The following is a 24122-nucleotide window of genomic DNA, read 5'->3' on the forward strand; positions in this document are numbered from 1 at the left end:
ATTGGCAGGCGAATTCTTTACCACTGAGCTACCTGGGAAGCCCATATATATATATATATATATATATATATATATGGGCTTCTATATTGGATATATACATCAGTTCAGTTCAGTTCAGTTCCTCAATCGTGTCCGACTCTTTGCGACCCCATGAATCGCAGCACGCCAGGCCTCCCTGTCCATCACAAACTTCCGGAGTTCACTCAGACTCAAGTCCATCGAGTCAGTGATGCCATCCAGCCATGTCATCCTCTGGCTGTGTTAATGTTCTATAGTATATTGCATGCACTATCCAGTAAAACCATTCCTCCTGATCTTTATCTTTTGTGACTTTTTCTTACTCTATTTTCATGTATGGCTTCCCCAGCATCTTTTCTCATAGCATATCTTCCCATGTTTAAATAAGAAATAAAGTTCATGTACTAGGGACTCTTTGGCTGATGGGAAATCATAACCAAAAACAAGTAAAACAGATTCTATCTTCAAAGAGCTTATGGAATCATAATGTTTTAGATCTGCAAGGGCCTTAGAACTTATCTAATGACCCCTTTCGCCTTAGAGATGAGAGAATGGGGTTCCAGATGGATTAAGTTTTTCTCATACCATTGAGAGATAGAATCAGGATCTCATTGCTCCAAGCCCACAGCACGATTCTTGGGTTTTGAATCTGCTCATAAATTGTTGGCATCAGAACCTGAGGCCCAAAATAAATGTTGTAAATGGGTTTTTAAAAATGCTCAGTTAAGAGTGATCCAATTGTTTAAAAGCAAGGAACAGATAGCACATCACTATATTTCATAAATGAAAATTTGCACACACAAAATTTTTTAAGTTGCCAAAGGTCGTAGAATGAGATCAAAATGATTTTCTAACAGCTCAGCATTCTAGCCCCTACTTGACACAGGGTCATCTCAGGAGTGCTGGCACTGCCCGGGGTCACATCCCCTCACCCTGTGTCACACCCATCACCGCCCCGTCTACGTAGCCACCATGCCAGGAAAGGCAGCCCTAACGCAGGGTGCACATCTGTGTCTGATTCCAGGAGCAGCAGCACTGACTGGCGCGGTGTCCCACACAGTCTCCACGGCCGTGATTTGCTTCGAACTAACGGGTCAGATTGCACACATCCTACCCATGATGGTGGCTGTTATCTTGGCCAACATGGTGGCTCAGAGCCTGCAGCCCTCCCTTTATGACAGCATCATCCAGGTCAAGAAGCTACCCTACTTGCCTGACCTTGGTTGGAACCAGCTCAGGTCAGGGGCACCAGCTGGAATTAGTTCAGATCTGATGGGGTGGGGGTGGGAGGTTCTGAGATTGAGAATGAGGTTAGGGTTGATGTCTGGATGCACTGCTTTTTTTACTTATTTTTATATTCCCGTGTACTTAATAATTTTAAGAGTGATCAAATGCATGGTGAAAACCTCATGGGAGGAGTGAAGGGACAACCAAGGACAGGCACATATGGTGGGGCTAACCTCCCCGGTGCTTTCTCCCTCCATAGCAAATTTACAATCTTTGTTGAGGACATCATGGTACGGGATGTGAAGTTTGTTTCAGCTTCCTGCACATACGGGGAGTTGCGAAACCTGCTCCAGACCACCACAGTCAAGACTTTACCACTGGTTGAATCGAAAGGTCAGTGGGAGGGAAGGAAGCAGATTCCTGGGCTAGTGACCTGAACAAAGGCGCCACAGAAGTGCAGGCAGTACTGGGGTGAGCGCTTGTCTGTAGGGGCCACCCAGTCTGCTACAGGCCACCTGGCCCCTGCTCCTTAGCGAACATGATCCATCATCTTCAAGGAAGGAAAAGCACAGACCACAATGCAGGAAGACAGTTAAAAATCCAGTGAAAGAAATACAGTTGATTCTCATTATTCCTTGTAGTTATGTTCTAAAAACTTGCCATGAACACTGAATTAGGGATACTGTACTTACGAACCTTGTAGTTCAGCTGGCAAAGAATCTGCCCTCAATGCGGGAGACCTGCGTTCGATCCCTGGCTTGGGAAGATCCCCTGGAGAAGGGAAAGGCTACCCACTCCAGTACTCTGGCCTGGAGAATTCCATGGACTGTGTAATCCATGGGGTCGTAAACAGTCGGACACAACTGAGCGACTTTCACTTCACTGAACCATTGCTCCCAAAGGAAATTCAAGGTGAAGTTCCTGCAAGCCTCTGGTCACATTTTCTTCAAGTAGTCAAAGCAGCTGGCGAAGGCAATGGCACCCCACCTCAGTACTCTTGCCTGGAAAATCCCATGGACGGAGGAGCCTGGTGGGCTGCAGTCCATGGAGTCGAGAAGAGTCGGACACGACTGAGCGACCTCACTTTCACTTTTCACTTTCATGCATTGGAGAAGGAAATGGCAACCCACTCCAGTGTTCTTGCCTGGGGAATCCCAGGATGGGGGAGCCTGGTGGGCTGCCGTCTATGAGGTCACACAGAGTCAGATACGACTGAAGCGACTTAGCAGCAGCAGCAGCCAAAGCAGCATACACTTGTCTTAAATGGGTTTCTCCTTGCGTGTGTGCTAAGTTGCTTCAGTCATGTCTGACTCTTTGTGACCCTGTGGACTGTAGCCTGCCAGGCTCCTCTGTCCATGGGATTCTCCAGGCAAGAATACTGGAGTGGGTTGCCATGCCCTCCTCCAGGGGATCTTCCTGACCCAGGGATTGAACCCATGTCTCTTACGTCTCCTTCATTGGCAGGCGAGTTCTTTACTAGTGCCACCTGGGAAGCCCTGTGTTTCTCCTTAAAGACAACTTATTTCATATCTGTTGTTAATTCATTAACTTGGAACTCACCACGACCAACAGCACGATAGCTCATGGCTAAATAAAGCTTATCTAACACATGTATTTTCTCCATAAGGCACATCAAAGCCTTCTTGCTTGGGGTCAATTGTAAACAACAAAATCACCATCATGAAACACAAGAATATAAAAATCATGGCATTCAATGGATCATGAAAGGAACACTTGTGAAGCTAGAGAAAAAAAAAAAGGCAGCGTTTCACTCTGTTCAGACTCAACTGGAAACATGTGTGTGGGGCAGCTCAGATCTTTTGCTGCTTTACATGTGCTGTGAATGATGGGGAAAGCACAGCATGTATTGATTTTGGGTTACAAATATACTTGAGCCAGTGGGTGAATTCACAAATAGGTAATGGTAGTGGTTTAGTTGCTAAATCGTGTCTGGCTCTTGCAACCTCATAGGCTGTAGCTCACCAGACTCCTCTGTCCCTGGGATTCTCCAGGCAAGAATACTGGAATGGGTTGCCATTTCCTTCTCCAGGGAATCTTCCTGACCCAGGGATTGAACCTGGGTCTCCTGCATTGTAGGTGGATGCTTTACTGACTGAGCCATCAGGGAAGCCTTCACAAATAGGAAATCTGTGAATAATGAGGCTCAGCTGTAAATCTTACACCCCCTGAGGTGGCTGTCTTTGCCCCATAGCTAAATGACAGCTGTTCTTTAATACCCAATTTAAGGAGCAGATGAGACTGTTCCATGCGAAGGAGTAAACATCTTTGATAAGTAGTGATTTCACCTCCTTCACCATCCTTTCTGCCCACCTCTGACACTTAATCTTGCTTCGTATTACTTCTTACTGTGGTTTCTATATCCATGTCTTATCTTCTTCACTAGATTCGGTATCCTTTGAGGACTGAGACTATAACATCTGTCTCCCTCAGACTTCTTCCTTGTAGGTATTTACCAGATATTAAATAAATAGTTGTCTAATGTTTGAATTAGTGTAATGGAATCATAGGGCCATTTGAAGCCATTTAAATTGTCAGTTCTAATTTTAGATGATTAGAATATCCAAATTACCTTAGTTTTAATATTTTCCCAAACCCCAAATGCCTTTCAGTGGCCTCTAAAGCAGTGGCTCCTCATTGGAACAGGGATACGGCTGGTGGGTTGCAGGGTTTTAATAGTAATGACTAATTCTTAACAGTGGTAAAGAACCTGCCTGCCAATGCAGAAGACATAAGAGATGCAGGTTCTATCCCTGGGTCAGGAAGAACCCCTGGAGGAGGGCACAGCAACCCACTCTATTATTCTTGTCTGGAGAATTCCATGGACAGAAGAGCCTGGCGGGCTACAGTCCTTAGGATCTTACAGTCAGACAGGACTGAAGCGACTCAGCACAGCACACAGCATGAGACTAACAGAAAGATTTATCTCAATAACACTGCCTTAATCTTGGGCTTCTCAGGCAGTGCTCGTGGTAAAGAACCTGCCTGCCAATTCAGGAGATGTAAGAGACATGGGGGTCTATCCAAAAGATGTGGGTTTGATCCCTGGGTCAGGAAGATGCCCTGGAGGAGAGCGCATGGCAACCCACTCCAGTATTCTTGCCCCGGAAATCCCATGGACAGAGGATCTTGGCAGGCTACAGTTCACAGGGTTGCAAAGAGTCTGAAGTGACTTAGCATGCATACAATCTTATGGCCTTAGAATGCAGTGAAAATGTTAATGATAGTAATGGAATTCTAATAAATATAAAAGAACTTTTCCTGGAAAAGGAGGCATTATGTCTATGCCTAGAAGGACCCAGAGTATTTTAGTGACTAAACATCAGATATCCTTGTGGCCTTTTTTCAAAGTATTGGGTTGGCCAAAAAGTTCATTTGGGTTTTTCCATAAGATGATACGGGCTTCCCTAGTGACGCAGATGGTAAGAATCTGCCTGCAATTCTGGAGGCCTGGGTTCAGTCCCTAGATTGAGAAGATCTCCTGGAGGAGGGCCTGGCATCCCACTCCAGTATTCTTGCCTGGAGACTCCCATGGACAGAGGAGCCTGGCAGGCTACAGTCCATGAGGTCACAAAGAGTCGGACACAACTGAGCGACTAAGCATAGCACACAGCACATAAGATGATACAGAAAACCCAAACAAACTTTTTAACCAGCCCAATATAGTCCCATCTCAGTGTGAATGGCTTTTAACATGTCTTCTTTTGGAGACAGGGTTGATGAGCCTATTTTAATACCTAGTTCACCTGTTTGCAAACTGTCTATGTAAGGGCTGCATCAAAATAAGTACAAATTAGCACCAGTTAATATACTCTCATGGAGAAGGAAATAGCAACCCACTCCATTATTCTTGCCTGGGAAATCCCACAGACAGGGGAGCCTGGTGGGCTATAGTCCATGGGGTCCCAAAGAGTCGGACACGACTAAGTGACTAAACAGTAATAATGTACTCTCAATTGGGTCCCTAAGTGCTAAATGGGTGAAATAAAAAGGACTGAGTGAGGTCAATCCTGAAAGACTTTGAAAATGAGTTTTTAGGAAGAGAGGGTAAGAGCTGAAAAGAGTCGGGAGCTGGACTGAGTCCCTGACTCCATCCTGCGGAGAGAGGGGCCAAGGGGGTGATCGAGCTACCCTCAGGCCAAGCCTGGGTCTCCCCTAGATTCAATGATCCTGCTGGGCTCCGTGGAGCGGTCAGAACTTCAGTCCCTCCTGCAGCGTCACCTGTGTCCCGAGCGAAGGCTGCGGTTGGCCCAGGACATGGCGAGGAAGCTGTCCGAGCTGCCCTTCGACGGGAAGGTGCGGCCGGCGAGGGGGCGCTCTGGTGTCTGGCCCCAGGGTCGACCCGAGTCCTTTGCCTTTGTGGATGAAGATGCAGATGAGGATCTCTATGGGAAGCCCGAGGTAAGAAGGCTGGGAAGGGTCAGGGGAGCGGGACAGATGGGGCAAAGGGAAAACAGGAAGAGAGAGGATTGATGATGATCATTGACAAAGTCTAAGACATCAGTGCCCCTGTGTCCAGGGACTGAAGATGAGGTTGCAAATTTTGGAGCCACGAGAACCCAGAGAGCTTTGAGGACTTCTGAACTGGAAAGAACAAGGGTGTTAGATAGGTTTCCCAGGACACCAGCTGGTACAGACAGGACGAGGCAGCCTCTTCTCTAGGACTGAGAATTTTTACTTTTCTCTCCAGATGCCTCCTCTTCATCCTTCTCACCCCCTTCCTACTGATCCACTGCCCCCTGAAGAGCCCAATGGGCCCCTGCCCAGCCACAAACAGCAGCTAGAAGCACTGGAGTCTACAGGTAAAGATTCTCCCATCATGCACCTCACCCTTGCCTCACACCTTGTGGGTTGTCTCTGCGTGCTCCTCAACCTAAGGGCTGCTATTATGAGGAGGGATTAGGCCAGGGGATGGTGGGAGGGGATTTCTGTTCTTTGAGTCCAATGTTACTGTCCCAAAGTTGGGGGGGGGGGGCAAGGGCTGGATTAGGAGAGTGGGAAAGGGGAGGTCCTATGGAGGTGAGGCACCTAGAAATGCAGACCTGTTGTGACAAAGTATCAGGACCGCTTGGGGCCCCTAAGCCTTTCCTCCCAGGATGATATTGCTTGGTCTCCATTTCCATCCACTCACCACTCCTCTCAGGTCCAAGACCCTCCATCTTTCAGTCCCTGCTTCGCTGCTTGCTAGGCAGAGCTCGCCCCAAAAAGAAGAAAATGACCCAGGTGAGAGAAGATGTGTTGGAGTCAGCAAGGGGGAGTTTGGGAAAGGGAACTTGTCTTTGAGGAGTGAGAAACCCATGATCCTTAGGTGGGAGGGAAGAGGTCCCGCCAGGGAGGAGAAGCTTCATCATATGGAAGGGGTGATGGGATGGAAAGAGGCATCTGTGGCTTGGCCAGGGAGAGGCGGTTATGGTTCTACGAGGAAGGAAAGGGAAGGAACTTGGACTTATGTCTTTCTTCTCTAGGATTCAACGGATTTAGTGGATAACATGTCTCCTGAAGAGGTAAGTAAAGGAAACAGGAAGCTGGGGTGAATCATTTTTCTGTTTTGTTTGGTTTTGCTGGCTATGCTGTGTGTCATGCAGAAATCTTGGTTCCTTCACCAGGGATAGAACTCATGCCACCTGCATTGGAAGCGTGGGGTCTTAACCACTGGATCACCAGGGAATTCCCTGTCTTGTTAAGTGAAGATATTGCTCTTTTTTTTTTCATTGTGTTGTTGTAAGAATAAGATGTGAAGCTAGGCAGAAGAACACTTTGAGAGGTTGTTAGTGAGGTCTGACTATGGAGTGGTGCTGGGCACATTGCTTGGAGGTGGGGAAACATGGCAGTGTCCTCATGGGGACCAGTGTCATTTCAGGAGAAGGAAGTTTTGACCTCTGTGTTTAGATGGGCCAATGGTGATAGGATGAGCCCTAGGGCTTTGAGACGTTAGGGGTGCTCTGGACCAGGCAGACGCTATGTGGGAAGGATGACACTTACCTGCAGGAAAATGGCACGGGGCAGCCAACTCTTATACAAATGGAGGTGGAAGAACAGCATCCAAACTAAAATGGGGAAATCAGTGCCTGGTGAAGTTACTATGCTAGGTTGATCTGGGCCCTGAGACAGTGGACAATGGGAAGATTCCAGGAAGCGAGACTGGGAAGAACCACAGACTGAGGGCAAATTCCGACAGTGGTGCCTCCTTGGGACAAATGCCTATTTCCGCAAAGAGGTGGCTGTTGAGTCCATGAGAGAGAAAATCAAGCACTTGGGTGGAGCAGGTTGTGCTGAGTGACCAGAACATGGCACACGGAACAGATTGGGAACACATGGCTGAGCTGTGCAGATCAGAACTACCCTGGGGTGTGGAGAGACACCAATAAAATCCATTAGCAACCATTCCATTTAGTAAAAGAGAAGGCAAGCTTGCTGCAAAGGCTGAAAGGTAGAGCTTTAAAAGTATGTGGCTGAAATACCAGAGTTTTTAGCATTCACAACTATATAAGCCAGTTCCCTAATTCCTATTCAACCATCCACCCCTCTCTCTCTCTGAAATTTGACGTTGCCAATGGTTGAACATTTCGAATGTACTAAAAGCCACTTAATTGTACACTTAAAATGGTTCAAATGGTAATTTTCATGGGAAATTTATCTCAAAATTAAAATATAAAATTAGATATGCAAAATGAGCAAACAACAAAAAGTATGTAGCTGATAAAATACCATAATGTATATTATCTTCAAAGAAATATCTACTGGATGTCCAGAATATATGCATCCATGCGTGTGTCTAACTCTTTGGAACTCTATGGACTGTAGCCCACCAGGCTCCTCTCTCCATGGGATTTTCAAGGGAAGAATGCCGGAGTGGATTGCCATTTCTTCCTCCAGGGGATCTTCCCGACCCAGGGATCAACCTGACTCTCCTGAATCTCCTGCATTCTTTACCACTGAACCACCTGGAAAATCCCATCCAGAATATATATGTGCTAAAAATTAAAAGTACTCAAGATTGGAGGAGAGGGTGGTTAGTGACAGGAAAGAAAGGCAGGTCTTCCCTTTCTCCCCTTTGTACCCCTCAAGACACACAACATATCTGGATAAATGACCTGAAAAATCAAATGGATAATCACAGATGAAAAAAATCGAACTATTCCTTCTACCCACAAGCAGGAATCAGATGGGTCTTAACTACAATGAAGGAGTACTTTACTAGGCTGCTGAAACCAATAATACTTTTTTTTTTTTTTTTAATGCACCAAAGAAAGCCACCTAGTCGATCAGTGAGGTTATTTAATAACCACAGGAAATAAAGTGCAACTAGGGATAAAAAGAAGATTGATGATACATTTTTAGCTGATATCTGTCTCAGGGAAGACTTTAAGCAGCTCTCAACTCCCATGGGACCCACCATGACTCTTTCGAAGGATAAGATACAATAGGAGTCAAACTTCAGGATATTTTGAATGTATTTTCAGGCTGGATACAGATGACACCCTTGACAATATCAAGATGACACCTTTGGGAATAGTCAAAGAATTCAATTCTAGGTCACCAGAAGTCTTTGCTATGACTTGTCTAATTCCACCGCTCTGTTAGGAATACACACCCATTAGAGCCCTGGTTTGTAACTGATGCTGAGCTTTTTAAAGTCGTGGAATCACATCAAACCTAGAGCAGATGAAAACTGGGGTTCCTGGGACATGATGGGCAGTCAAGGTCAGATGCCCACCTCTGTGTAATCTTAAGCATTTAAGGACAAACACTTAGGCACTCTGTTCCTCTGTTTTTCCTCATCTGTAAAATAGAGATAACCATAGGGCAGAGGACTCAAGGAGTGAAGCAATTAGCATAATGCTTGGCGCAGAGAAGTGCTTGGTGCGTGTGCACAGGAAATGGTTCTGCTACTATTGTTCCCTGAGGACAGGGAAAATGGAACCAGGGAGGCCAGGAATGATCAGAGCACACTGCAGGACGGCAGCACCAACCAAACCAGTATCGGCAAGGGTCTCGCTCCCTATCATATAAGTAAACCTTGTCTGCAACATACCTGCTAAGGGTCTTTTCCAATGAGTCAGTTCTTTGCATCCAGTGGCCAAAGTATTGGAGCTTCAGCTTCAGCATCAGTCCTTCCAGGGAATATTCAGGGTTGATTTCTTTTAGGATTGACTGGTTTGATCTCTTTTCTGTCCAAGGGACTCCTGAAAGTTTTCTCTAGCACATTAGGAGGGGACAGAGAGGTTACAGAAAATTTAAAATTTGTTTATGAGACCCACAGTGATACTGGATTATTTGGAACCTTGGGGATTTGGGCATGCAAATCTAAAATCCAAAGCACAGTTGGACTTTTGCCTTATTGCTTTGGTCACAGACAAAGCAATACAATGTAGAACAAACCAACCAAACACACACACAAAAGCAGCTTGTTTGAGTCAACAAAGTGCCATGTGACCCAGAACAGCTCTTTAAATCCAATAAAGTTTCGCCAAGATCTGATTTGTAAAAGGTCAGCCTGCAGGTTTATTCATGACACACAACGATGGATGCTTCACAGCACTCTGGAGGAGTTCAGTCCAGAGCTAAGGCAAGTCTAAGATGGAGCAAGACCCTTGCTGGTTCTCTCAGAGTTTGCTCAGGCTCATGTCCATTGAGTCAGTGATGCCATCCAACCATCTCATCCTCTGTTGCCCCCTTCTCCTCCTGCCTTCTATCTTTCCCAGCATCAGAGTCTTTTCCAAGGAGTTGGCTCTTTGCATCAGGTAGCCAAAACATTGGAGCTTCAGCATCAGTCCTTTCAGTGAATATTCAGGGTTGATTTCCTTTAAGACTGACTGGTTTGATCTCCTTGTAGTGCAGTGGACTCTCAAGAGCCTTCTCCAGCACCACAGTTCAAAAGCATCAGTTCTTTGGTGCTCAGCCTTCTCTATGGTCCAGCTCTCACAGCCGTAGGTGACTACTGGAAAAACCATAGCTTTGACTAGATGGACTTTGTTGACAAAGGGATGTCTCTGCTTTTTGATACGCTGTTTAGGTTTGTCATACTTTTTCTTGTAAGGAGTAAGTGTCTTTTAATGTCATGGCTGCAGCCACCGTCCTCAGTGATTTTGGAGCCCAAGAAAATTACAGGAGTAGTAGAAAACAAGACTGGAAAGATGGATGGGGAATAACAAGCGTTTGGGGCACCAGGAAGAAGGGGGCGTGTTTTGAGCACCTGAAGCTGAAGGTTGATTTGGGGCTGGAGGAGGGAGGAGAATTTATTGGGGCAAAGGGAGGTGGGCCAGCGACCTGGAGGAGCTGTGATTGATAGTTTCACAGCCTATTTCAGGATTCTGGGCCAGGGATTGGAGGGCAGTTTGGGATCAAGGATCTGGGGTTTAAGGGGGCTCCAATATTGGATGACAGCTCTCCTCTCTGGCAGATTGAGGCCTGGGAGCAGGAGCAGCTGGGCCAGCCTGTCTGTTTTGACTCTTGCTGTATTGACCAGTCCCCCTTCCAGCTGGTGGAACAGACAACTCTGCACAAGGCAAGTCCTTGCCCAACGCCCACCCAGCAGGGCTTCCGGGAGGACGGGAAGGGGTGGGGCCACCATGCTGACCTTACCTAGCACTCTGTCCTCGTAGACCCACACCCTCTTCTCCCTCCTGGGCCTCCACCTTGCTTACGTGACCAGCATGGGGAAGCTGAGGGGTGTGCTGGCCCTGGAGGAGGTAAGAGCGATGTGTCTCCCCGTTGGAGTAGCAGTGGGAGGAAGGGGTGAGGTGGGGAGGGGCTGGTTCTAACATCCAGGAGGTGGTCCGGATTTCCCACCTGTTTCTCACGCAGAGACTGGAGGGGGTAGGGGGTGGCAGCCCCCCTATATTCTCAGGATGGCATGGGCTTGGAATGGGGGCACAGGGCCTGAGTCACGGTCTCATGGGTGTGCCGCTGGGGAGGGGCGTGAAAGAGCGGGCAGATGGGACGTGGCTGAAGGCGGCCTGGGGGTTGGGGACCGGGCGAAAGAGATCCTGGGTCAGGGCTCTTGAGATTTCACTGCTCTGCAGGTGAGGCTCTTTGTCCATTATGCCCCCGTTTTCCTTTTTCTGTCTTCTCCCTTCGATTCACCCCTGCCTCGCTATACCTTTCCCATTGCTTTTCCTTTGATTGTCCATTTCTCCACTGCTCCTGTCTTGTCTTCTTTCCTTCCCCGTGTCCTACCCTCTCTCCCCTTCCCTGTGCTCCCCAGCTGCAGAAGGCCATTGAGGGACACACCAAGTCTGGGGTGCAGCTCCGCCCCCCTCTTGCCAGCTTCCGGAGTACAACTTCCACTCGGAAGAACACTGGGGTCCTGCTCCCTCCTGCAGAGGGCTGGAGCCTGCCTGAGGATGGAGCTGGGGCCACTGGGGCAGGGGACATGACCCCTGCCTCCCCAGAGACCCCCGTGCCATCCCCCTTCCCGGAGCGCCCCCTCTCCGGGGCTCCGGCCAAGGCAGAGAGCGAGCTGGAGGAGCTGGAGCTGGTGGAGGGGCCAGGGCCCGAGGAGGAGCTGGCCGACATCCTGCAGGGCCCCAGTCTGCGCTCCACGGACGAGGAGGATGGGGACGAACTGATTCTTTGACCTGCATTTCCTCACGAAGACTGTCCAGGAACCCAGGACAGTGCACACAGGGTGCACGTGTGGGAAAGTGTGCTTCCTAAAGCTGGTGGGCATCACATCAATACATGGCCTCTCCTGGGAGTTTTTAAAAATGTGATCCTTGGAGGAAGAACTGGAATTTGGGCAGGGGGTAGCCTTGGTTAGTCATTTGGGCCTTGCCCTCCCAACCCCAGATAGGCAGTGGATCTGTGTGAAGGGCCCCTGATATTCCATGGGCTTCCTGAGTTTGCCCGTGTGTGGGTGGGGAATACCTGCCTCTCCCGTGCATCCCCCACAACACACCCTCCCCCGCCCCCAGTGTTCTTGTCCCAGTGCCTTCCCCGCCTTGCCCATCCTCCCATCAGTTCCCCAGGGGGTGGGTTAAGGGAGACCCAGGATGACTGTGGTCCTGCCTGTGGCATGCTGGAGGAGGAGATGGGACCACCTCATGGCCTCGTGGACTGATGGCCCTTGAATGTACTCGCAAACCATCCACAGCGCCTTCTCTCAGAGCCCTCCACCCTGTCCTCCACTTGCCCGAAGCCACTCCCTGAAATTTGCCTCCAGACTCTATTCCGGCTCCTACTAGAAAGTGACGTTGCTCAGTTGTGTCTGACTCTTTGTAACCCCATGGACTGTAGCCCTACCAGGCTCCTCTGTCCATGGAATTTTCCAGGTAAGAGTACTGGAGTGGGTTGCCATTTCCTTCTCCAGGGGATCTTCCCAACCCAGGGATCGAACCTGGGTCTCCCACACTGCAGGCAGATGCTTTACCATCTGAGCTCCCAGGGTCTGGCCTCAATTTCTCGGGCGGGAAAAGGCCATTCCTACTTCCCTCTCCGTCCTCCATTTAGGCAGTGAGACATGCATACAGAGCCTATTGGGGGAAGAGCCTAGAAGAGGGACGGTCACGGGAAGGCTCTGTGTGGAAGGGGCGGTACCTTATGGCTCAACAGTCACGCGGCCCTGATGGATTTATTTTACTCCCTCTGGCATCTCGAATTACAGCTTCCTCACCCTCCGGTTTCCAGGTCACTCCCTCTCCCACTGTCGTCCTTGATCTGTCCTGCCCGAGGGTCAGCTCTGTTCTTGAGCTGATCTAGCCGGGGCTTCTCCTGCCCAGAGCCAAGGCTCAGGGCAGCTGGGCCACTGGTTCACCCCCACGCTTCTTCGGGGCTGGTCCTTTGTATTCCTCTCCTAGAGGTTCAGTGTTGAAATGGCCCAGCTCTTTGATGCCTCCGGCACTTGGGAAGTCAGAGACCCTTATCCTCCCCAAGCCAGTGACAGGGAGCCTGCCATTACCCTGCCTTCTCTGCAAGTGGTCCCAGGTGCTCTTGAATCCACCGCCCAAGGCTTTCGTTGCTCCCTTCTTTTCAGTTCAGTTCAGCTGCTCAGTCGTGTCAGACTCTGCGACCCCATGGACTGCATGCAGCATGCCAGGCTTCCCTGTCCATCACCAACTCCCGGAGCCTACTGTTATGCCTCCTTTAATTCTTTAGTTGTGCCCATCCCTGGCATCCTCCTCCTTCCCGCCCCATGCCCAGCCTCCACCACCCCCCAAATAAGACACTCATAGCCGAAGGTGCCACCACAGTGTTTAGTGCCATTGAACACAGCCTGGAACCATCTCCAGCAGGACACCCCTTCCGCCTCCCCAGGGCCGAGAGAGAGAGGCTGCATCTGGGGAGGGGCCTAGCCGTGGGCCCTGGAGCCCCTGCTCCTGTGTGTATAATCTATAGTATTTATATATATATTTATATATAATTCTCTCTGTCATATATGTCATAGAATCTCTCTTGGGCCTGGGGTGAAAATGTCACATTAAGAAAACATGCTAAGACTGGCCATAAAAATGGATATTTCCCAGACCTGGAAGACGGAGTATGGGATGTACAGGTGGGGGTGCGAGGAGAGGTAATAACTCATTCACCAAGATTCCCTCCTTAAGAGGAAGGTGTGGGGGTGGGGTGGGGGGCGATGGGGGGAGGGGAGGAATGGAAGATTGCGATTTTCCTTTAATAAAGTGAATTGAAAATGAAGGTGCACCCTCCCCACCAGAAGAAAATAATTTAGCAAGAGCAGTTTCATTCACAATGATATAAAGACAGCCCCATTCTGGGGGCTGTTCTAAAACGTGCTGCACAGCCTTTAACCCCAAAGAAAAAGCAACCCTCCCCCACCCCCAGCAGCCTCTTCCGGCACATGCCCCTCCCCTCCCCCTAAAATAGGCTACAAGCAAACCCCATGCACCCTGGCCCCCAGCACCAGAGAGGCAGTCCCTCCCTTGGAAGAATCTTAAGAGGGTCCCAGGCTGGCTCCTCGGGTTTTCTCCCTCTTCAGAGCAGAGGGGGAGCTGCTTGCAAATGCAGACCCCGCCCCACGAGACCTCTGGTCTGCAGTGTTGCCAACGCCCCGCAGAGGCTGAGCCCCACCCCCGCTCACGCTCACATCTGAACTCTACTAGAGTCCTTCAGAGTTTTAGCCATCTTTTGGCAAGACTGGCAGGGACCGCTGGGCTTCCTCGGGGAAGGAGGAAGGAGAGAACGCTGCTTTAGATGACCTTTCCTGACTCCACAGGGCCCTGAGCGGAAAAGGAACTGTTGATGAATGAACCCGCTCCCTGGACTGGATGTCCCCTGCGGTCTGGGGGTGGAAGATGGGGCACGAAGCGGGTCAGAGTAAAGAGAAAAGGATGATGCCTTAGAGAGAGGGCAGGGTGCACAAGGTGAGCAAACAGGGACCCCTTGAGAGGAGGAAACCGTGACCCTCAAAACCCCAAGGACCTGCAACAGTGGGTGCAGGGTGGGGCCAGCAATGTCCGGTCACATGATCACACACAACCCGTAACCGCTTTGGATGAGGTGTGATCACCTACCTGGGCTCACCCTGCTCACCCGTTTCCTCCAGGAACCACGCCCTCGGAGGGTGGCCATCCTCCCCTCCCCCAGAAGACGTGGGACGTGGCCTCGGTTGCATTTCAGGGGCACGTGTGTATGACAGTAGGGGCTTGATGGGGGGCAGGGTCATACATGGACGGAGCCACCCCAGCGCTCAGCTGCCTCACTCTGCAGCCGGGGCGGGGGTGGACTCTCCACTCTACCCTTCAACCCAACCCCTGTCATCAGGCTCTGTGACATTAGTCCTGGGGCTTCACCGGCTGCCCAGAAGTTCCCCCCCAACCCCCACCCCCACCCCAGAATGGCGAGTCAGTGTGGGAGGGCAAGCAGTTTCAGGGGCTTATGCCTCATTGTAAACCATACTGGAAGGAAGAATACCTGGTCCTCCTCTCTTCTTCCGCAGGTCTGGGGAGGGAGGGGGGACACCTGTGAGGTCCTCCTGGGAGTCCTGGGAGGAGGTGAGGGGGGGCAAAGGGAGCCAAGCACCCTCACTGCTCCTCAGCTAACACCAACCCCCCTCCCCCGCCCCAATCAGGGGGGTGCCTGACAGCACCAGACCCCTCCCTCCACCCGCACTCAACCCTGAGTCCCCAAGAAGTTATAAAAATGTAGAAAAGGCAAAGAGAAAAGTGTAAACAGCTCCAGAGAATTAGGGCTGGATGGAGGGAGGCAGCTTCATGCTTCCTGTCTGGCCAGGACACCAGCATTCCGCGTCTCCCCTTGGGTGGGGGGCGGGCCGGGGCTCCCAGAGCAGGGGATGGAAGAAGGCAGAAAAAGGGAAAAAGAGCTGGAGCAGCCAGCCCTGGTGGGGGTCCTTTCCCAGGTCCGTGGGGTCCTCTGTTCACCTACTGGATATACTCAAGATCTCAAAGCACGTGGCCCGTGTTTGTCCCTGGTCTTACCAATGACCATCGGGCCCCTGTGCGTCCCAGCTGCCATGTCCACCGCCTCTGCGACCCCTCATCTCTGAAGCCAAGTTACCTCTGAGGGTAGACTCTCCACTCTCCAAGGAGACGTGGTCTGTACGTTGCTTCCCCCCCGCCCCGCCCCGGGTCCATCGAACCACATCCAACAGCCCCGCAGGTCCGTGCCTCATAGGAGGGCTGAGCCTGGGCCACAGCCAGAGAAAAGAGTCGTGAAGAGCGAGAGTGACGTGGAGAAAGGAGGCCTTCAGACAGCCACAGTGGAGGCTTCTGGAAGACGAGATCAGGGAGCAGAGAACGGCAATCCAGGGCACGGTGCTCCTGTGCTCGGGATGCACACGGGGGCTCCGCTGCCGCAGACCCAGAAGCCCGCAGGCAAGCGAAGTTCCGGGCCATCTCGGTTGCCCGGGCCTCAATTCCTGGACCTGTGGTCTCTACAGCATAAGCCCGGATAAAATTCCACCCCGGCCCTCCGTTTTGCTGGCGAGGACGCCTGGGCTCATCAGGGTCTTCTTGCCCAGGTTTCAGGCGCGCTGCTGGGGGAAGGAGGAAGGTGTGGTTGCAGCCAGACCCCTCAGGCGGGAGTGGACGGCTGGGTGAGAAGTGGGAGGAAGCTAGTTGTTGGCCTCGCCTTCCTCCTCATCAAAGGACTGCACGCCTGAGGATGTGACGTCAGACACCTTCCGGCTGAGAGCGGTGGACATCTCGGGGTCCTCGCGTGGGGAGAGGGACTCCAGGTCCCGGCACCCCGCATCTTCTTCCTCTTCAGGGGCCAGCGGCCTCTTCTCCTCCTCGGCGGGGCCCCCGGCCAGGTCCACCCCGCCCACCCCTGGAGCCCAGTCAGTGTCTCCCCCCAGCAAAGACGACGGCTCCTGAGCAGAGTATCCCGAAGCAGGTTGGGAAGGTCCCATTTCATGCAGGCTAGGCTGTGAGTCACCAAATGCAGGCCCGAGATAGGATCCTGTGGCCGGAGAGGCAATGAGGGACTGGTCGCTGGCTTCCCAGGCATCCGATGACCCCAGACAGTACATGCCCTGGGACACATAGGAATGAGGCCAGCCATCCATCGGGGCTTGAGCGAGGGCATCTGGAAAGAGAATCAGGAAGGTTGGTGGGGTCCCAGAACATCATCAAAGGCAGCAACAGCAGCACAGAGAATTGAGATGGGGGTGGGATGTGGCAGGCAATAGGAAAGCTGATGTGAACACAAAGCCTTAGAGATGAATGGAAGTGGCCTCTGGGGTTGGATTCTGGAACCAGTCCTCACCCTGACTCTCCATCAGCTCCTGGTAGTTGTCACTGTAGTTGCAGCCCAGTGTTTCCTGGGTGGAGTTGACACTCATGTCCTCACCATCCATGGAAGACCAGGCCATGAGAGTGGCCTCGGAGATAGCAAACTGTTCCATGACACCTGGGAGAAGAAAGGTAGTTAGCACAAGACACCTCCAGGAAGCTTAGACACATGCCTGGGGAGGGAGCATCAGTGCGGTGCTGTTCAACAGGAATATAACACGAGTCATTTGTGCAATTTAAAATTGCTGCTGCTGCTAAGTCGCTTCAGTTGTGTCCGTCTCTGTGTGACCCCATAGACGGCAGCCCACCAGGCTCCCCCGTCCCTGGGAGTCTCCAGGCAAGAACACTGGAGTGGGTTGCCATTTCCTTCTCCAATGCATGAAAGTAAAAAGTGAAAGTAAAGATGCTCAGTCGTGTCCAACTCTTAGTGACCCCATGGACTGAAGCCTACCAGGCTCCTCTGTCCAGGGATTTTCCAGGCAAGAGTACTGGAGTGGGTTGCCATTGCCTTCTCCCTTAAAACTGTCTAGTAGTCATGTTAAAATGAAAGAGAAACAGGTAAAATGAATTTTAATAATACATCTTTAACCTAATCTATATAAAACTGTCATTTCAATGTATAATCCGTATACAAATTATTGAGATATTTTACATTCTTTTATTCACACAAAGTCTTTGAAGTCCAGTCGATATTCTGCACTTATGGCACGTCTCCGTTTGGACTAGCCGCATTTCAATTCTCAGCCACATATGGCCAGCAGCTACTGTATCGGACAGCACAGTTTTTGTATATGCCCTAAAACAAGGCAAAATCATGGGTGACTTCCCAGGTCAGACTTAGAATTCCTAGGGGAAAGAGTTGGGGGGTCTTCTGGTGAGGTATCATAAGGGATTAAAATTGAGGATTTCCAGAAGTTTATCCTCAGAATTTTTTAGGAATGGTAGCTAGTGCTAGGTAGTCAAGGCCAGAGGAATCTAAATGGGAGGGATTGTAGGTCTACAGTGGTATCAGGCTGAAAGTTTAAGGTCTGGGACGGCAAGGGAGCGGGAACAGAGTAATGAAGGTGCATAGACTTGGGGTTCCCATGCTAGTCAAAGCCATGAGTAAGTTGAAGCTTACTTTGCTAGCTGCCCTGCATTACCCTCTACCTGTTCATGTCCCCTCCCCACTGGTATTTCATCTGCCATGCACACCACCAGAGCTTTTCCTGAAGTATCTCATTGAGATCTGCCACCAAGGCTTGGCCAATATTGATGTTATTTAGTTGCTAAGTTGTGTCCAACTCTTTTGCGATCCCATGGACTATAGCCCACCAGGCTCCTCTGTCCATGGGATTTCCCAGGTAAAAACACTGGAGTGGATTGCCATTTCCTCCTCTAGGGGGGCTCTTCCCCATCTAGCGATCGAACCCATGTCTCCTGAAAAGGCAGGATTCTTTACCTCTGAGCCACCAGGGATGCCCCTGCTGAGTGTTGTAAGTACATCATATGCCTGCCTCCTACCTCTCCTGAATAAAAGCTCTTCTGTACACACCCTCTCCTCACCTAGGTCCCTTGATCTTCTGGTTGTTGAACAAGTAAGTTGTCTGTAAGTGAATCCATGACAGCAAAGTGCTGATGGGCAAAGGCTAGAAGAGAACCCCAAGGCTTTTCTTTCTTTTTCATCATAAAACATAAGTAGACACAGAGACTATTGAAGTCTAAGGCCCCTGCTTTATTTTTCCCCTGTAAGAGGGAATCCAGAGATTGGACAGTCCTACCATGTGGGAGAGATGGCATCAGGTGGACCCACAATCTCATGTTAATTTTCCTCAACTTCTGAGATGATAATAAAAAATAAGTTTGAGGGACTTCCCTGGTAGTCCAGTGGCTAAGACTCCGCACTCCCAATGCAAGGGTCTGGGGTTCAATCTCTGGGAACTAAAATCCCACATGCCACAACCTAAGACCCAGTGCAGCCAAATAAATAAACAAATATTAAAGAAAAAGTTTGAGAGCCCTTATCAGAATGAACAAGTCAGAGTCCTTGAAATTCGAGCTAGCTGGGAAATGAAGTCTGATGGTCATCATATGGACAGAGTCAGTCCTACCACAGGGGACCAGGTTGAAGAGTGGGTCTTGGCCATCCTGAAAATGTGTCTCTCGAGGGGCTGGAGAATAAGTACCTGCGAGGAAACGGGCCTCCTTCTCGCCGTCACTGAGGTCGGAGTAGGCATCTGTGTCCCTGCGGACGGCCTCGTGGCTGTGCTGCGGCTGAATGGCTGGTGTCTTCCCCCAGCCTTGCCACTCAATCATGTGGGCCACCCGGCCCTGCCCCATGGCTGTGGGCTTTGTCACGTGGTCCTTCATGCTTCTCGAAATCCCTGAGGGGCCAGACATTCCCCACGTCCTCCAGAACATCACACAATAGCCATACCAGGTTCCCTCCGAACCCCGTTATCCCCACCCTAGCCCCATGGGATGCTGTCTCATGAAAAGGGCAGGTGATGCCCTGCTGCTACTGCTGCTAAGTCACTTCAGTCGTGTCCGACTCTGTGTGACCCCATAGACGGCAGCCCACCAGGCTCCCCCGTCCCTGGGATTCTCCAGGCAAGAACACTGGAGTGGGTTGCCATTTCCTTCTCCAATGCATGAAAGTGAAAAGTGAAAGTGAAGTCACTCAGTCATGTTCGACTCTTCATGACCCCATGGACTGCAGCCTACCAGGCTCCTCCATCCATGGGATTTTCCAGGCAAGAGTATTGGAGTGGGTTGCCATTGCCTTCTCAGGTTATGCCCTGCTACTGCTAAGTCACTTCAGTCGTGTCTGACTCTGTGCGACCCCATAGACAGCAGCCCACCAGGCTTCCCCGTCCCTGGGAGTCTCCAGGCAAGAACACTGGAGTGGGTTGCCATTTCCTTCTCCAATGCATGAAAGTGAAAAGTGAAAGTGAAGTTGCTCAGTCGTGTCCGACTCTGTGCGACCCCATGGACTGCCGCCTATCAGGCTCCTCCATCCATGGGATTTTCCAGGCAAGAGTACTGGAGTGGAGTGCCATTGCCTTCTCCGAGGTTATGCCCTAGGACACCGTATATGAGGGGGGGTCTGGAGGGTTGGAGGGGCTTGACAGAAAAGGCAAACAGGCCCGGAATATGGGGATAAGGGTGTGTTTTCCAGGCCTGAAGCGGCAGGGAGTCTGAGGCCAGGAGCCCACAGGTAGTGTTCTGTCTGAAAGCATCCCCAGGTGGGGAGTCTCACCTGAGAACGATGACTTGGCCAGGGCCCCAATGCCATAGGCGTTCGAGTTTCGCTTAAGCTTCGGAAGGATGGAAGTGGTGTCCTCCATGGAGAGCTGGGAGGGGGACGTGGGAGATGGGGCAGAGGGATAAGAAAGTATGGGATGCTTGTATGTTCAGGAGGAAGGATCTGAGCTAGGACGGGTGATAGGAAACCCTGATACCCAGGAAGCCCACCTCCGAACTGCTCTTGGAAGTTTGGGGGTTTGTAAAGAACGTGAGGGCTTCCAGGGCCCATTGGAACCAGGGAGCTCTGTGTTCTATGGCAGGCCTATGGGAGAGGAGTTATGGGGGAGGAGGAGGTCGGGGGTGGAGGGAGCTGCACTCACATTGATGCCATCCCAGGAGAAGTCTGTCCGGGTTTGCTGCAAGGAGAAGAGGAGAGGGGGTGGGTACCCAGGGCACTTCCTCAGAGGGCCTTCCGAAAGTGTGTGAAGTAGGCAGGGCTTTTCTGAGAGTCACACCGGGAACTTGGGGTCTCAGTATGGAGCATTGGGCTTGTACTTGAGGAACAGAGGAGGAACATTCTGTGAAAGGGTCAGTCTGGGAGCGGGTCTGGGATGTTATCCTGGAATTCAGGAAGATGGCTGAAGGACCGGGTTTATGCGTGGTGGTTCCGGGGTCTTTGTGAGCTCTTTCGGGAAGGCAGCTGAGCAGGGGAGTTGGGGGAGGCTCACCTCGGTGGATGGCCGGTGAAGGCTGCTACCATGCAGCGAGCTGGTGCTGTCCATGTTGATTTGGTCCACATCCTTCAGGCCCTTCCAATCCACGGCAATCACCTCATTTCCTGCGATGGCCAGATGGTGACTTGCATCCCTTTTACCCCCTGTGCCCACCCCTATGGCCCCTCATTATTTTCTTCCTGCAGAATTCTGATGCCACAAGTGGGGGGCCAGCCCCCCCTCCCCTCCCACAACCACTCTCTCTTCCGATTGCCTAGTCCCCTCTACATCTCCCCTCACCCCCAGTTTTTGGCACGAGAGATAACAACGCTGAGCTCAGTCAAGAACAGCACACTTAGGAAAAGTGTCCCATGAGCTTATTTGTTGCTCTTGTTTAAATGGAAGGGCCAGTGGCTAGGTTTTAGCCGGAAAACAGTCCTCCATTCTGTCCCAAGGGATCTCTGAGGGTTTCTTTATGGGAGTGCCTGGGTTCTGTACTTTTCCTCTATTAGGTCTCTACAAACAATGGCAGAACTTTTCCGAGGCCAAGCTTCCCTCCGTGTTGGCTTTATTACATGTGAGGTGGAAGGACTGCATCTTCCCTGGTGGACCCTCAATGGGAGCTGGTGGATTTGTATGAGAGGAAGGAGATTTGGTGGGGATAGAGGTGAGAGCTGGGTGTGTTCACCTAGAAGCAATGAGAGCAGAGAAGCAAAGAGATGGGATCATTCTACCTGACTGTGGGAGACACAGGCTAATGAAAGAGGAGAGAGAGCAGGGGACTTTGAAAAACAGAAACTAAGGGAACGGGAATTCAGGTCCGAGTGAAGACAAAAGACAATGGGAGGGAGTGGATGGGGTTTGAGGACTCTTAGTACAGGGAGGCTGCTGGGGTGAGGGCAGGGTGTGCCGCCCGGAAGGCTTGGGGAAGAATCACTGGGGTGGTAGATGCTGGGCATTCAAGCATAAAGTTTTCTGATTCGGAGTTTAGGATTAGGGGTCCACTCTTGAGAAGAGGGGAATTGAATGTGATCTTGGGCGGCAGCAGGAGGTACTGGGCGTGTAAGGATGACATAGATGCTGCAAGCCGAAGCACTGTGGTTGACAGGTCTGAGAGAGGAAGGACCCCTACAAAGCGGGCATTTTCTCCCTGGGGCTACAGGCGAATGGTGCCACGGGTCAGAGCACAGGAGGTGGCTGGGAGGGAACGGGAAAGACGGACGTCTGGGCGAACAGAGCGGGAATGGGGCAGGCAGGGAACCACCTCTGAGGGGAAGGGAGATGGGGAGGACAGAGTGGGAGAGAGGGGTGGGGGGAGGTGGCCTTTGCAAGAGAGGGAGAGCTGAGTCAGAGCCGCGGGGGGCAGGGAGGGGGAGGGAAAGAACCCCGAGCAGAGGAGAAAGCAGAGCGGGGCGGGGGGCGGGGGGGTGGTGGTAATCCATGGGAATATATCCGGTCTCAGAGAAATCAGGCTTTTGGAGAGTGAGTTCGTTTGCAATAATAATACGAATTATTCTCTCAGCCTAAGATCACTGGGGCATGCAGGCGGGAGAAATTGGGAGTTGCAAAAATTAGGGGGTTGGGGACAGGGTTGGATCAATCTGTTGAGCTGTGAGAGCGGAGTGGGTGCACGGGGTAGGGGAGAAGGGGTGGTAGCAAGGCAGAGGGGAGAAGTCTTAGGAGGCGCTTCGCTTCCTTCCTCAAGCCAAAGGTAAATAAAGAGCCGGCCCCGCCCCGCCAGCCCCGCCGACAGGTGCAGTCGGGTCCCCGGTTCCCTCCGCCGCCGGCCCCACCCTCCGGGGAGCCGGCTTCCGACCCTTCTCCGGCCCTCTAACAGCCCCCCGCCTCCTCCGATGTCCCCGGCTCGTCCCCTCTACCCCAGCCCAGCGCGGCCCCATTCCCTCCGGGCGTGGAACCCGTCGCCCTCCCGGAGGCACCAGGCTCATCCCGCCCCCGCCCCGGAGGGAAAATGCACGTGAACAAAGCAAATCGGGGGAGGCAGGGACGACAGAAAAAGGCAACGGAGAAGGAAAGAGATGGGGGCAAAACATCCAAGCCGGATGGAGGCGGGGTGCGGTGGGTGGATGGGTTGGGGGGCGAGTGCGAAGGAGACTCGGGGCTGAGACTGAGGCTGGGGGGTCCTTCCAAGGGGGGGATGCTCCGGACACGGAGTGGGGCGAGGAGGCGCTGGGGAAGGCAGGGCCTGGAGGTGGAGGGTGCGGGGACGGGAGAGTAGGGGAGAGTCACGGAGAGGATGCCGGTGGGGGTATGATGGAGAGGGACCGCGCCTGGAGGAGGGCGACGGAAGGAAGCTAGAGGGAGACGGATGCAAAGAGCCCTGAGGGATGCAAGCCCAGGAGGCGCGCGCGAGGAGAGCGAGGAGAGATGAAGGCAAGGACCGCGAGGGCTCGGAGGGAAAGTGAGGAAGCGAGGCCGGACCGGGCGGGTGCGGAGAGAGGGATCCCGGGGACGGGCGCGGGGCGCGGTGGGGGAGGGGGCCGGAGGACCGGGCCGGGCCGAGACCTGCCTCCGCCCGCGCCCGCGCCGCCGCGGTACCCACCCACGGTCCGGGAGCCGATGCAGCCCATGGCTCCGGGCCTCCAGGCCGGGCCCTCACCGACGCGGGGCGGGCGCCGGGGGGAGCACCGGGAGCCGCGCCGCCGCCCCAGCCGCTCTGCAGCGCCGCGGCCGTCTCCGCTCGGCTCCGCTCCCCCCTCCCCTCTCCATCCCTCCCCGCGGCAGCCTCCGTCGCCGCCGCCGCCGCCGCCGCCGCCGCCTGGCTCCCCCGCCCCGGCTCGGCTCGCGGCGGCGGGGAGGGGGCGGCCCGGGGATTGGCTGCGCCGGCGCCTCCCGGCCCTTCCCCCGACCCCGCCGCTGCACTCCCCGCCGCGCTCCCTGGGGGAGCCTCGCCGCCGCTTCCCTCCCTCGCCCTTCTCCAGCCCCGCGCGAGGGACTGCTCGCCGGGTTCCCGCTGGGCTCGGGGCGGGGTGGAGAGGGGAGGCTGGTGGAAACCCGGAGGATGCCCGCCCGGGGTCTCACGAGCCGGGTGGAGAGCCCCGGGCCCACCCTTCGGATCTGGGGGATTGATTTTGAGGGTCGAGCTTGGGGATGCCTAGAGAGAAAGTGGAATGAGAATAAAGCCTGGATTTATTGGGCCTTGGCCACCAAATTCCGCAAACACTTGTTTTCTTCCCGGGGTGGCCTCGGGGAC

General features: G+C 52.5%; 2 protein-coding genes across 3 annotated transcripts in view; one reads left to right on the forward strand and one right to left on the reverse strand.

Moving 5' to 3' along the window:
• CLCN1 (chloride voltage-gated channel 1) overlaps positions 1–11962 on the forward strand; it is a 36601-nt gene extending 24639 nt beyond the window's left edge. Inside the window, exons 15-23 of one of the 2 annotated variants that reach the window (XM_019959225.2) lie at positions 1043–1256; positions 1505–1638; positions 5423–5664; positions 5954–6065; positions 6407–6486; positions 6729–6767; positions 10667–10771; positions 10869–10955; positions 11471–11962. In XM_019959225.2, the coding sequence (XP_019814784.2) occupies positions 1043–1256; positions 1505–1638; positions 5423–5664; positions 5954–6065; positions 6407–6486; positions 6729–6767; positions 10667–10771; positions 10869–10955; positions 11471–11842 (1385 nt within the window). In that variant the 3' untranslated portion in view covers positions 11843–11962. The remainder of the gene's footprint in view (positions 1–1042; positions 1257–1504; positions 1639–5422; positions 5665–5953; positions 6066–6406; positions 6487–6728; positions 6768–10666; positions 10772–10868; positions 10956–11470) is intronic. The other variant, XM_019959227.2, reaches the window with a different exon arrangement.
• A 1481-nt stretch (positions 11963–13443) lies between these two features.
• On the reverse strand, positions 13444–23643 carry FAM131B (family with sequence similarity 131 member B). The gene is made up of 7 exons (XM_019959228.2): positions 23472–23643; positions 20927–21036; positions 20579–20614; positions 20212–20305; positions 19139–19336; positions 16948–17091; positions 13444–16767 (listed from the first exon to the last, which is right to left on the reverse strand). Exons 1-7 carry the CDS (start codon positions 23497–23499, stop codon positions 16295–16297), a joined length of 1083 nt encoding a protein of 360 aa, XP_019814787.1. The 5' UTR covers positions 23500–23643; the 3' UTR covers positions 13444–16294.
• Between the last annotated feature and the right edge of the window lie 479 nt (positions 23644–24122).

The sequence above is a fragment of the Bos indicus genome, chromosome 4, assembly GCF_029378745.1.
Source record: "Bos indicus isolate NIAB-ARS_2022 breed Sahiwal x Tharparkar chromosome 4, NIAB-ARS_B.indTharparkar_mat_pri_1.0, whole genome shotgun sequence".
NCBI lineage: Eukaryota > Metazoa > Chordata > Mammalia > Artiodactyla > Bovidae > Bos > Bos indicus.

Excerpts from the sequence above, each read along its gene's own strand:
- FAM131B (XM_019959228.2), bottom strand. The coding sequence starts at position 23,499 with ATGGGCTGCATCGGCTCCCGGACCGTGG. Across the intron at positions 19,337-20,211 it reads GGCCAAGTCATCGTTCTCAG|GGATTTCGAGAAGCATGAAG; the intron begins GTGAGACTCCCC and ends CTGGCCCCTCAG. Across the intron at positions 17,092-19,138 it reads GGAGGCCCGTTTCCTCGCAG|GTGTCATGGAACAGTTTGCT; the intron begins GTACTTATTCTC and ends TTCTTCTCCCAG.